This window comes from Caretta caretta, chromosome 23 (genome assembly GCF_965140235.1).
Source record: "Caretta caretta isolate rCarCar2 chromosome 23, rCarCar1.hap1, whole genome shotgun sequence".
Classification (NCBI taxonomy): domain Eukaryota; kingdom Metazoa; phylum Chordata; order Testudines; family Cheloniidae; genus Caretta; species Caretta caretta.
Genome location: NC_134228.1, coordinates 2,408,000 through 2,421,425, shown reverse-complemented (window position 1 = coordinate 2,421,425; position 13,426 = coordinate 2,408,000). Strand labels below are relative to the sequence as shown.

At 43.8% G+C, this 13,426-nt stretch overlaps 1 protein-coding gene across 2 annotated transcripts; it reads left to right on the top strand.

Moving 5' to 3' along the window:
• The first annotated feature begins 6,173 nt into the window (after positions 1-6,173).
• Positions 6,174-13,073, top strand: LOC125628054 (E3 SUMO-protein ligase ZBED1). 2 transcript variants are annotated; one of them, XM_048832786.2, is made up of 4 exons: positions 6,174-6,239; positions 6,405-6,709; positions 7,895-8,051; positions 9,025-13,073. In XM_048832786.2, exons 2-4 carry the CDS (start codon positions 6,698-6,700, stop codon positions 11,097-11,099), a joined length of 2,244 nt encoding a protein of 747 aa, XP_048688743.1. In that variant the 5' UTR covers positions 6,174-6,239; positions 6,405-6,697; the 3' UTR covers positions 11,100-13,073. The 2 variants fall into 2 exon arrangements, with proteins under 2 accessions (XP_048688743.1, XP_048688744.1); XM_048832787.2 differs by having other exon boundaries at positions 6,176-6,239; positions 9,052-13,073.
• Positions 13,074-13,426: the final 353 nt, after the last annotated feature.

Below are 13,426 nucleotides of genomic sequence, written 5' to 3'. Positions count from 1 at the left end.
TGCCCAGAGTTGCAAGTCACATGCTCATGTGAACTGCACTCCCCCGGAGTCTAAAGCACTGGACAGATTTATTTGCAGACCCGAAGAGCTCATGGTAGCTCGAGAGGTTGTCTCTTTCATTAACAGAGGGTGATCCAATAAAAGATTACCTCACCTATATATCTCTCTCATATCCTGGGACCAGTAACACTACAAACAACTGATTTATTTGCAAACATTCATGTTAATGTTTTCAGTGTGTCAGGTGGTTTTTTGGTTTTGTTTTTGCTTATTTTAATGTCCTCTGCCATTTTTCAGCTGCTACAGATTTCTCTGTGGCAATGAAGACCCCATTTGCATGACTGAGTGCAGACATTCAGTCACTCTGTTTAGCATTGTAGAGGTCAGAGAAACCTTGCCTTGGGAATACTGTAGTTAGGTAGGTCATCATTTCTGACAAGGGAAAGAGTATAAAAGAAAAACAATTATTAAAAAAATGTACTGACAGAAATCTACAATGAATATATGTTAATGTACAATGCCTGTGTGAATCTATTATGTAAAAATGAAGGCCGAATGAATCATTTAAGAATACACACTATTCATAAGCACTGTACAGCTGCAGAAAACAGAAACTGAGGATTCCTTTAATTCTTCACTTTCAGTCCTCAGCTGCTGTACTAAGTGTTGCTGCCCAGCGTTCCAGCCCAGAGGTGGCTGCATTCCAGTGATAGTATTAATGATCATTTTTATTTATTATTTGTATTAGGGTAGCTCCGAAAGGCTTCAACAGAGATCAGGGCCCCATTGTGCTAAGCGTTGTCCAGACACAAAGTAAGAATCAGTCCCTGCCCCAAAAAGTTTATAATCCAAAGGCAGTTCTTATCTAGCACGCTTCTTCAGTAGATCTCAATGCACTTTACAAAGGAGGCTGATATCGTTATCCCCATTTTACAGATGGGAACCATGAGGCTCAGAGAGGTGAAGTGACTTGCCCAAGGCCACCCAGCAACCAGTGGCAGAGCCATGAACAGAATCCGTCTCCTGAGTGAAGAGCCCATACGCTAACCATTAGGCCACACTGGCTCCCCTGTTACTTTAAGAAAGTCTTATAGCCTCATTTTACAGATGGGCAACTGAGGTCTAGAGAAATTAAGTGCAAAGTCACACAGTGAGTGTGTAGCAGAACCAGGCACTAAACCTAGATCTGAGTCCCAAGCCAGTGCCTTTCCCACAATACCATCCATCTTCTTTAGGCTACAGGCAGATTGTATGTTGCTAGGCTGAACTTGTAAAGTAATTCAAAATCCTTTGGCCATTGGAGTTGTATGCGGAAAACACATATTCTGATATTATGAGACCGTATCTCCATCAACAACAATGCTGACTTCTGGTTAAAAACCATCATTCTTGATGTATATCATGAATATGCATTGCACACTTTGCTCTGGTAGTATGTATCACCTGAACCCTCCTGATGGGATTGTAGCCTTTTTTTCACAGCTGCAGGAAAGATTATCCCTAAATGTCCTACAAAGAGATGGGCAGTATCAATTCTCCCTGATGTCACTGTTAGTTGGCAATTCCCAGGATTGGGCCTTCATTAAATATACTCTTTGATTGACATAATAGGTTGGACCGCGCGCCTGCAACTGGATTGACAGCACGAGAGCCTAAGGAATCATTGCACTTGAGGAGACTCGCCATGGATTTTGATGAGGCTTTGCGTGGTCTCAATGATCCTGCCTCCCAGTCTTAAGCCTGGCACAGTGGACCACAGCTATCGCTTTTACTAGCTAAAGGAATATTTAATTAAAGCAGCATGTCCTGTATTAATTAGCTAAAGCCAAATTCTGGGTTTCACAGACTCACAGATTTTTAACGTAAGAAGGAACCCCTAGATCATCTAATCCGACCTCCCGAATAACACAGACCACAGAATTTTATCCAGTTACTCCTGTATTGAGCCCCCAAATAAGTATTTGGCTAAAGCATTGTTAGGGGGCTTACTCCTTCACCCACTTACTTCCCTGGTCCTTCTCGCATGAACAGAGAGCAACAATACCCGAAGTCCAAAGGTGCAAACAATTTGATGTTTATTGGGGTGAACTTCCAGCAAGCATGATTCCAGTTTCCTTCCTTAGTATCCTCCTTCCCAGCTCTGACACCGCAGAGCCTTATACCTGTGTCCCTGTTCCCATTCCTGCCCTTAGCCAAACATGATTCCAACTTCCTTACTCCCATTCCCTGTTCCCATTTCCCCCATCCACCCTCCCACTTCCTGATTGACTGCAGACTATATAGTAAAACTTGAGTTCTGCTTAGCTACACCTTAACCAATCATTTTCCTGAAATTTAACTAACCAATCCTAACATATTGTAACATGATTATGTAACCAATTCTATCCCACCACATAAATTAGTTTACACCCAGCAAAATTAATTATACAGCAGACAGAAACAATCACAGAACCAGAAAGAGATTATACAGACAAACAATAGGGAAATGGGGACTACAGTGATAGAACAACAAAGAAATGAGGATGAAGTGAGCTGTAGCTCACGAAAGCTCATGCTCAAATAAATTGGTTAGTCTCTAAGGTGCCACAAGTACTCCTTTTCTTCTTAAAGAAATGAGGATTTCACATCCCAGCTATTGATAAGTGAGTTCTTGCCAGACAGGATGCTATCAAACTAAGTTTCCTTTTACATTTTCTAGGCACTTCCCTTTCTCTGGAGGTGATAGGCATTATCAGGATAGGATTGTATTCCTAACAGCCCAATAGCACCTTCTTTCAATGTGACTAGTTTGGAATGTGAGGATGTGACCAGTCGCTTCCCAGCTTATGGCTGCCTCTGTTGCTTAGCCAAAGATCTTAGCCTAAGAACAGGACCTCAGACTGTCACAGTAAGAGAAGGACCTTACACTGGCAGACAGTGATTTTGATTCTTTCTTTTATACCTCTAACTAGCCAAGTGATAAGAATACACCTAAATTCTTAGAGTATAGGCCTTTCAAGACAGGCCTGAATATTTATATCCTAACAAGCATCTCTTCCAAAAGTCATCCAGTCTTGATGGGAAGACTTCACGAGATGGAGAATATGGAGGTTACTTATCTGTCACTGGAGATTCTTTGAGAGGTGTGGTCTCTATCTATATTCTACATGAGGGTATGCATGCACTCCATGAGACAGATTTCTGGGTAATTAGTAAAAAGAAAAGGAGTACTTGTGGCACCTTAGAGACTAACCAATTTATTTGAGCATGAGCTTTCGTGAGCTACAGCTCACTTCATCAGATGTTTACCGTGGAAACTGCAGCAGACTTTATATACACACAGAGATCATGAAACAATACCTCCTCCCACCCCACTGTCCTGCTGGTAATAGCTTATCTAAAGTGATCAACAGGTGGGCCATTTCCAGCACAAATCCAGGTTTTCTCACCCTCCACCCCCCCACACAAATTCACTCTCCTGCTGGTGCTAGCCCATCCAAAGTGACAACTCTTTACATAATCAAGTCGGGCTATTTCCTGCATAGATCAAGGTTTTCTCACATCCCCCCCACCCCCATACACACACACAAACTCACTCTCCTGCTGGTAATAACTCGTCTAAACTGACCACTCTCCAGGTTTAAATCCAAGTTAAACCAGAACATCTTGGGGGGGGGGGGGTAGGAAAAAACAAGAGGAAACAGGCTACCTTGTATAGTATTTGTATAGGATTTGTGCTGGAAATGGCCCACCTGTTGATCACTTTAGATAAGCTATTACCAGCAGGACAGTGGGGTGGGAGGAGGTATTGTTTCATGATCTCTGTGTGTATATAAAGTCTGCTGCAGTTTCCACGGTAAACATCTGATGAAGTGAGCTGTAGCTCACGAAAGCTCATGCTCAAATAAATTGGTTAGTCTCTAAGGTGCCACAAGTACTCCTTTTCTTTTTGCGAATACAGACTAACACGGCTGTTCCTCTGAAACCTGGGTAATTAGTGTCCACTGGTCTGTGCCTGCACAGTTGTCCTCCTCATGCTCCGAACCGAAGGCATAAAGGGTAGTGCAGACCGACACCTCTCCAATTCCCCTTCTTACCACAACTCAGAAAGATCCAAAGCAGAGGGGAAGGAGGGCAAGTAGTGGAATACAGATATGGACCACACATCTTGAAGCATCTCCCATTACAGGTAAGTAACTTCCGTTTCTTCTTCGAGTGCTGGGCCCTATGTGTATTCCACATATGGATGACTGGTAAGCAGTATTCAAACAGAACAGGGGTGCAAGGATGCAGCTGGAATAGATGTCTGTAATACTGATGTCCCAACAGCTGAATCTGCAAAGGAGGCCTGGACTAATGCAGAATGTTTTGTGAATGTATGGATGGAGCTCCAGGTAGCTGCCCTACAAACGTTTAGTATGGGTACCTCTTGAAAGGATGCTCTTGAGGATGGTTGTGCTTTAGTAGAGTGGGCTCCCATCTGGGGGAGGAATATGTGCCAACTGATAACAAAGAATGATGCAGCCAGAAATCTACGTAGAGAATTACTGAGCAGATAATGGTTGTCCTCGCAATTGCTTCACTATAACGACAAATCACCTTGGTGATTTTCTAATCAGTTTTGTTCTTTGCAGGTAAAATGCCGAAGCCCGTCTGATACCAAGAAAGTGAAGTCTCCTCTCCTCTTTGGAAGTATGAGGTTTTGAAAGAATACTGGTAAGTGAATAAGTTGATTCATATGAAACTCAGAAATTATCTTGGGGGTGAATTTCGGGTGAAGCTGAAGGGAAACCTTCTCCTTATGAAAAATGGTGTATGACAGGTCAGCCATGAGGGCTCCTAGGTCACTCACCCATCTGGCTGATGTGATGGCAACTAGGAAGGCGATCTTCATGGAGAGGTAAGACACTGAATACATGGCCAATGGTTAAAGATTGGTCTGGTAAGCAGTAATAGTACAAAGTTGAGGTCCCATTTTGATGTAGGTTTCAGCATCACTGGAGACCTAACGAGACCTTGCAGGAATCCAGTGGTTGTTGGGTTAGTAAAAATGGAGTAGTCTTCTACCAGATTTCTGCTAGATGGACCCACAGTGAACGAACAGAAAGTCCTGATGTCTTCAGGGACAAGAGATAGTCTAAAATAGCAGGGATTCCTTGAGCTTAGCAGCTCTGGCCTTGACTCCTGAGCTTGTGCTCCAAGGGGCTCTGCTCATCCACTGAGGCTGCTGTATGTGGGGGAGGAGGCATGTCTCACTGACTTGGATCCAACTGAGGTCTCATGGCCTTCTCCATAAGGTGTTTCTTCGGTTGGAGCTCTTGTCCCTTGCAGGTTTTTTTTGGTGGGGGGGTGTCAGATGCTGTACTTAGCAGAGATGTGACCTCTCCAAGGCAACAGAGGCAGTGTTGGTGTCCGTCTCTCCTGAAGAAGAAGGAGGGGCAGGAGATATGGTTCTTATACCCCAGGACTCAGGGCATAGTCTTTGTCGGTGGGCAAAACTAAGCTATATTAACTATGCTATAATGCTAAAACTCTAACAACACTAAGAATACTAAAAACTATGTACAATTATATTTACAGGTTCTGAAGAAAAAGACACAGAGGTAGTTACAGGCACAGGATTCCAACTCAGACCATGTGGCAGTGAGAAGGAACTGGAGAGGCGTTGATCCACTAGTGACCTCAGTTTAGAGCACAAGGAGGGCAACTGCACAGGTGTGGACCAATGGACACTACTTGCTAGAAATCTCCGGTTTCAGGGGCATGGGGTGCATGTGTACCCACGTGTAGAATATACATAGGGACCGACATTTGAAGAAGAATCACCACTCCCTTTGGTAGTTTTTTCCAATGGCTAATTATCCACACTTAAAAATTTGTGTCTTATTAACTGGGTATCCAGGGGCAGAATTTGTCCCTTGATGTTGAAATAGTTAATGATTAATTGGATTATTTTGCACAGTTCTTTGAAGATAGAGAGGTATTATTATAAATGTGAACCATGAGACCCCCCCTTTCCCCATTTGTACACAAGCATAAGTTTGTATGCAGCATCTGTGCTCTGATGTGCCTGCAGCTTCGTTGCCATCCAAGAATACATCCATTTAAGTTCAGATCACTTTTCATCCCAGTGTGAACTTTTGAGAGGAGCCCTAAATGAATTACTTCCAGATGAAAGGTTAGCTATCCCATTTCACTGCACAGAGCTCAGAGACTGCAAACAACCCACCAGCCTGTATTATGCCCATGGTAACAAAGCAGTGAGTATACACTGTCATATGCCTGCTTGTTTCTTCATTTGTCTAAGCCTTGCTTCAGTCTATGCACGATGTATATTTTTCTGTGCTAGACATAATATCTGTTTTAAAGCAGGGGAGGTAAAATAGTGATTCTTATAGCAAATTAACCTTGAAATTATTTTCCAGGCAGGGCTTCTTTGACTACAGCCTCTGCATATGACCAGCTGGAGGTTTTTAAATGTGACGTCACCACTTCGTTTATTTCCACTGTCACCTTTTTTAACAATACAGTGCAACTCTCGATGGCATTGTGCAGCACCTTTCATGCAAACGTCATGTCCTCCCCTCTTTGGAAGGCTTTGCAGAGTTAAACGATGCAGTTGCAGTAATAAATAGCAGCAAAGGACAGGAAGAAATGAGGCGGCATTAGCAAATGAGATAAGCCTGCGTTGGACTTTAAAAAGACTCTTGTGACAAGCATGCTGAAACAGGTGCAAACCGTGCAGAGACTGCAATTTTGGCTTGAAAATATGCCTTGCTCTCTTTTCTTCTTGCTGTCAAAGAGGACCTAGCTTAGGTTTTTATATAAAATTTATCACCATGGTATCTAGTGATGTCATGAGATCTCGTGATTGTAAAATAACAAATAGGTATTCCTAGCCACCCATGAAATGCTACATAATTTGACATGCAGCTTTCCTCTAAAATCTTCTGCACTATATGGAGCGCATATGGCCAAGTGTTTTATAGGTGACACAACAGATTCCTGATTGCAAAGCTCTCCGTCCAAATGATATTTACATTCATGATTTATGATGCCTTCAAGGCTTGTTGGTCTTTGCAGGTTGTTGCCAGATGGCCCCTCCTCCTTGCATGGAGCACTGCAGTGCAGTTGTAGATAACAGCTGCTTAAAAGATCACCTGTTTAAATAAATGGCTGCTGTTGGCATCCCTTCTGATATTGACATAGATAAAATGCTGTTTTTTAGCTTTTGAATATGACTGAAGGTGGGGAGGTAAGGGGGCATTTAGAAGTCAGTATTTCACAGTGCATGACTCAGTGCTAGAAAACCAGAACAGATATCCTTTGCCATTCTAGGAAACCCCACCCATCAGATCTCTTACAGAGGTTTTCCTTTGATTGACCTATGGGTAGCCCTGCTATGCACCTCTTTACACTACTGTTCTGTTTGCTTGGGTTCTTATATTGCTGCCCATCAGAGCAATATCTGAGCACCTAGACAGAACAAACTGCAGTCTTGTCTTCACAGGGAAGAGCAATTCCCTCCACTGCAGGAATTACTGGGTGAAATTCCATGCCCTGTGTTATATAGTAGCTCCAACTAGATTAGTGCAGTGACCTTAAAATCTACAAATACACGGGCACAAATGTTTACTGTACAATGGGAGTAACAATACTGACTCACTTTGCAAAGGGCTGTGAAATTCATGGATGACAGGCGTTATGTTATCGCTAGTCATTACCTGAAGGTAATATCCACAGTAGAGGAGAACAATGGCCAGATTCTGATCTTGCTTACACCACTGTAAATCCCATGGAACCAAGAACAGAATCTGGCCCCTATCCAGCTCCCACTTTTTAATTGCCGAAGTCAGAAATGCAGGGCCATGCTCCTTATTGTTGTTCTAATGAGCTTTGTGTTTCCGTCCTTAAGAGCGAAATGGCAGATGTGAACTCCAAGAGGGCATCTCAGTTGTTGCAGAAATGTATTAAGCCAGAGGACAACGGAGGGGACGCACAGCCCAAAGAGGAGATAATAGAAGAGCAGTCTCTCCCTGTTATCACTCAATCCTACCCTCAGACAGTGCAAGGTACGTGCATTTCTCTGGCCTCTTTCTAATAATGCATTTTGCAATGATGCCATTATGTTGTTGTTATCATCTGCCTCATGTATGGCTGTAAAGAGCCAGGCCCATGTATGGTGCTGTATAAATAATGGTCACACTTCACATGAAGGGAACATTTATAAGTAGTTTGCAAATAGATGAATAGACATTATAACAGTTGATTAACCATTTATTAGAGTCCCACAAGCCAACAGGTTGCTCATAACCACCTATAATGCCTTCTATTGATATGCTTCTAACCATCTATAGTACATGTCACTCATGTCTGTAGATGCTTATAACATCTATTAAACCTGTATAAACTATTTATAAATGTACCCTCTTTATATAAAGTGTGACCTAAACAATAATATTAGACCTTCACAACTAAAACTAAAAGATTTTCATGCTGCTTTGTAGTATGATGAGTGGACCTGAGAAAGAGGGTCAGATTTCAGGAGGGACTTAGTTCAGCATGGCACTAAGGAGCTCGGGAACGCTGGCTGAACCAGACTGCTTTCACATCAACTCTAGGACTTCCGCACATAATACTGGTCTCCCAGCCTGTTCAATAAAGATCTCTTTCCTACAACTCTACCATCCACGTCCCTTATTCGTGTTCCTCTGCAGCCTGAGGCATGGTTTGCCTGGTGGGATCATCTGGGCATATCTCACCTAATCAATCCCCTGCCATTGCAGGGGCCTCTGGCATTGGTGGTTACCTTGGTCTCTCCTGTTCTCTGCCTGTGGCACATAGTTTAGTCTCCTGAAGACTGAAATGCTTTGGACTAAGTAAAGTAATTGGGCTCAACATAGCGGTATTTGGGTGAAATGTATAGCCTGTGATAGATGATCTAATGGTGCATTCTGGCCTGAATCTCTATGAAAATCTATGAAATAATGAAACTACTGTGCTTTGCGGGGGAACTAATGCAATTTTTTTGGGTGATCTTAATAGTGACTTTGGGATTTCTCCTCCTCACAGAGGAAATATCGATGGTGTTCAACACCTACAACATGGCAGCCAACCTTGGCCCAGCCTCCAGGAGGAAGAGGGAGAAAGGGGCGAATCACGATGGCACGAGCACCTCCCTCTATGTTGACCGCCGCAAGTCCAAGGTGTGGAACTATTACACCAAGCTGGGAGATGCCTATGTCGAGTGCAACGTCTGCAAGAAGCAGCTCTCCTTTCACAACAGCACCACCACCATGCGGGAGCACCTGGTGAGGAAGCACAGCATTCGCGACACTTTGCTCTCGCAGCTGAAGGATGACCAGGCTTCCGAGTCTGACTGCATGGCTCAGGAGAACATGATAAAGAGGTCCCGGCAGATGACACCAGAAAACTACCTGTACCATGCCGCGTCCTGCTCGGAACCAAGGACTGATGTGATTCTGGAACTGGTGCTTGAGATGATATTTCGTGACCTCCATCCTCTTTCCGTGGTGAAAGACAAGGGTTTTGGCCTCCTCATCGGGTATCTAGAGCCTAATTTTACCCTTCCATCTCCTATTCAGCTCTCCAGCATGCTGTGGCATAGATACAATGTGGTGAAGCAGCACCTGGAGCGCTATTTGCAAACAGCCCAGTCCATAGTCCTCTGCGTGGAGTTCTGGGTGTCCCAGCCCAACCAGACATACTTGACAATCACCGCCAACTTCATCGACGGAGAGTGGCGCCGGGCAAGATGTATCCTGGAAACCCAGCCAGTGCATGAGACTAAAGGGGAGGGCGATTTAGGAGAGAAGCTCTACAGCATCCTGACAGAGTTTGGGTTGTCTAATAAGTCCATTTTCTGTGTGATGCATGACAGCCTGGAGAACACAGTGATGAATTCGCAGCCGCTTAAAAGGGCTTATGGCTGGACCAGTCTGTGCTGTGCTGCCCACATGTTGCACCTGTGCATCAAGGCGGGGTTGGAGGTCGGGCAGGTGCAAGAGGCTCTGACTGCAGCCCGGGGCATAGTGAGCTACTTCCAACAGGATGCGAAAGCCACCTGCTCGCTGAACAGCAAGCTGGAAGCGATCAACAAGACCAAGTTGAAGCTGGTGATGGACGTGGGATCTCGCTGGATAACTACCATCGAGATGTGTGAGAGCCTCCTGGACCTCAAATGGGCTATCATGTCCCTGCTGGAGGAACATCCCAAAGGGACGTTGGCTGTGCAGAACTTAGCTGACCACCAGTGGAAGCTCTTGCAGGACCTGGTGCCAGTCATGAGGACAATTAAGATCGCCACATCGTTCTTGCGCGAGGAGCAGAACATCTCCATCTCTTCTCTGATGCCTTGCATCCACGGTATCGTCGCTGCCATTGGGCAGCAGTTGGAAGAGTCCAGTGATATCATCAAGATGGTGGTAGGCAATATCAGGTCAGAGTTGATGCAGCGCTGGAGTATATCAGAGGATGAGAAGGTGCTGGAAAGCCCTGCGATTATTGCCTCGTTTCTAGACCCTCGTTTCAAGGAGATGAGGTTCCTGAGTCCCAACCTGAGGAGTGAGCTGCATAAGAGAGTCAAAAATATGCTATCACAGGTCTTCAACCACCAGTCCCCGCCTTCTCCCCAGTTCTGGGTGCCGAATTCAGATTACAAAGCAGAGGTAGGAGAAGCAGGGGGTCAGCTGTCTGCTCATAAAGACAGAGGCCCAAGTGGCCAGTCCCAGAGCATGTATGACATCCTTTTGGGGAAAGATCCAACGGAGAGCATGCCTGAAATTCATCAGCAACTGGAGAATTACATTGTGGAACCTCTCTGCAAACGCAGCACCAACCCACTGGACTGGTGGAAAACCAATGAGCACCGCTTCCCCGCTGTGGCGAGATTAGGCAGGCAGTACCTTGCCATACCAGCCACTGTTGTGCTGCCAGACCAGGCCTTTGCTGCCAACGAGAGCACCCTGGAGCATCGGAGAGCTGTCCTCACCCCTGAAAATCTGGACCAAATTCTGTTCTTGCACCAAAATTTTGATTTTTTAGAATCAATGAGAAACAGTAATGAGATACGGGGTAGAAATCTGCATGCCCAGTATTAAAATGCAGTAGGGGTGGGGCTGAGTACAGAGGTGATGTATAATAGTGTTTAACGCTTCCCTACCTTCTGGGTGGGATTTTGGAAAGGTGTCTGCCTAACTTCATTCCCACTGAAATTATCCTTTGATGTCAATGGGAGCAGAGTTAAGCCAGTGCTGAGTGTTTTCCAAAATCCTCCCTACATGTACAACAAACACTGTTTTTGTAACCACTTTGTGATAGTTTCATCCAACTCAAATACAATATAATTCCAAAGCAGAAAGAAAATGTAAGTTCTACCAATCTGGACTTCTTAGCATCACCTCTGAATTTGGCCCTAGGGCATGCTAGTAAAATCCTAAAGGATATAAAAATTCTCATTGTAGCAACCTTTTTACAGAACAAAGGTCAAATATATTAATATATGTAAATGTTAAGACTATTCACCCTGCTGCATGGATCCGACTACTACATTAGTCAAAAGCTGTGAGTTTTTATGGAACAGGCCACTGTCCACTATTTTGAGATGTTATTTAAGTTGCACTGATGTTAAAAGTTTCAGTCCTCAGAGCTACTCTCCTCTTCTGCAGTAGGTTGTTCCTGGTAACAGAGAAGCAGATGGAAATTGTTCACCTAGGGCAGCCCTTAACCCATCATCCAGTGGGTCACTAGACTGGAAGACAGATCCTGTCTGTTGCCAGTTTTCAGAGTGTATGCATGGCTTGGTTGGGAGGAGAGATAGCAGAAAACCTCCCATAAGTTCCACATAAAGGGCCGGAGCCTCAGCTAGTACAATACATCAACGGAGCTATGCCGATTTACATCAGCTGATGACCTGGCCCATAAACTTGATTCTTCACTCACACACCAGTTTTAAAGCCATTTAACTCTATCTTCAGTGGAGACACTCCTGACTTACACTAGTCTAAGCAGCGGAAGAATTGGATTATAGTAATTTTGCATCAGTTTACTTAAAGGCAGATTTTAAACTGCTTCAAGCCCCTGCATGGACACTCTTAATTCAGTTTGAACTGGTTTACATCAATTTTTCTTGCATTGGTATTTACAATTTTACAGGCACAAGTTAAATCAATATGACCAGTTTTAAACCAGTACAAGAGTATCCATAGGGTTTGCACCTGTTTAACTAAACCAGTTTTTAACCTTTTTTTAGTTAAACCAGTGAAAATTCTGTGTGTAGACAAGGCTTGGGTGAGTGACAGGCTTCAAAGTAAAGAGCACACTGAGATGAATGGAGGCAAGTCATGCCAATACCCTGTTTGAGGCCTTCTGTTTGCACTCTCAGAAGACAGCTGGTCATATTTTAAGGGTTTCCTTTAAGGCTAGAAAGCTTTCTTTCATCTTTAACCTTTTTTTAAAAAAATAACACCTTAAATTCTACAGAAGCTAATGAGAAAACTTCCAGGGAAATTGTCCCAATTGCCATGGGTGAGTATGTTTTTCAAGCCCTTGACCTGAACACTGCTGCTTTAGTAAGAGGCGCTACAAGAGCATTTTGACTAGTGTGAGGAAGGATTTCATCATCCAGTCTCGCAAAACAGCCACCAGCCCAACAACAAAATATATTTCCAGTTCCCACACAATGATGGTTGGGGGAAAACCCTAGTTATATTTTACTTGCTGTCCAAGCAAAAGAAATCCAATAACAACTCAACTTTTCAGTTTTGCAAGATTGTATTGCTTCTGCAAACAAAAAGTGATACACAAAACCGGTGCAATAATTTACGACCTGCTATGGTGCTTTAAAATATTCTGGGATATTAACAGTGGGACTGCTAGACAGCTGATAAGATTTATGGCAGATCAAACAGACCTTTAGTTCCATTGCTGGATCTTTCGCCGCTCTCATCACTGTAGTATCTGAGTGTCTTCCAGTGATAAAATAAACAAGGGACTGACATGTAATGTGTGGCTCATTCCATTACTCTCCCCTGGGGGAAAACTGCATGTGACTAAAAATAAAAGGAAGAAAGGCTGATGTGCTGTATGTTATTATTTGTGATGGCCGGGTTGAAGAAGTGAGGTTTGCATTTGAATCGTAAAGTGGTGAGGTCTGAAGTAGCTCTGAGTTCCAACAGAGGCAAATTCCACAGCCTTGGATGAGCCCTGAGAACGTTCTGTCTCCTGCACAAATGAGCTTCATCGTTCCAATAGAGAATTCCAGTGTTCCAAAGGAGCAGAGTGGTCAGCTGTATTGACCTTTTCTTCAGTTTTAATAGTCTAAGCTGCTAAAAAATTCCTTGGTATCACAGCCAATATGAAGATAACTGCAGTAAAAAACAAAATTCTGCTACGATTGGATCTGTTGTGCAATTAAGAAAAACCCTGC

What these genes read in the sequence shown, in the direction of transcription:
- LOC125628054 (XM_048832786.2), top strand. An exon ending in CTACCCTCAGACAGTGCAAG is followed by an intron (nt 8,052 to 9,024) that starts GTACGTGCATTT and finishes TGATCTTAATAG; the next exon opens with TGACTTTGGGATTTCTCCTC.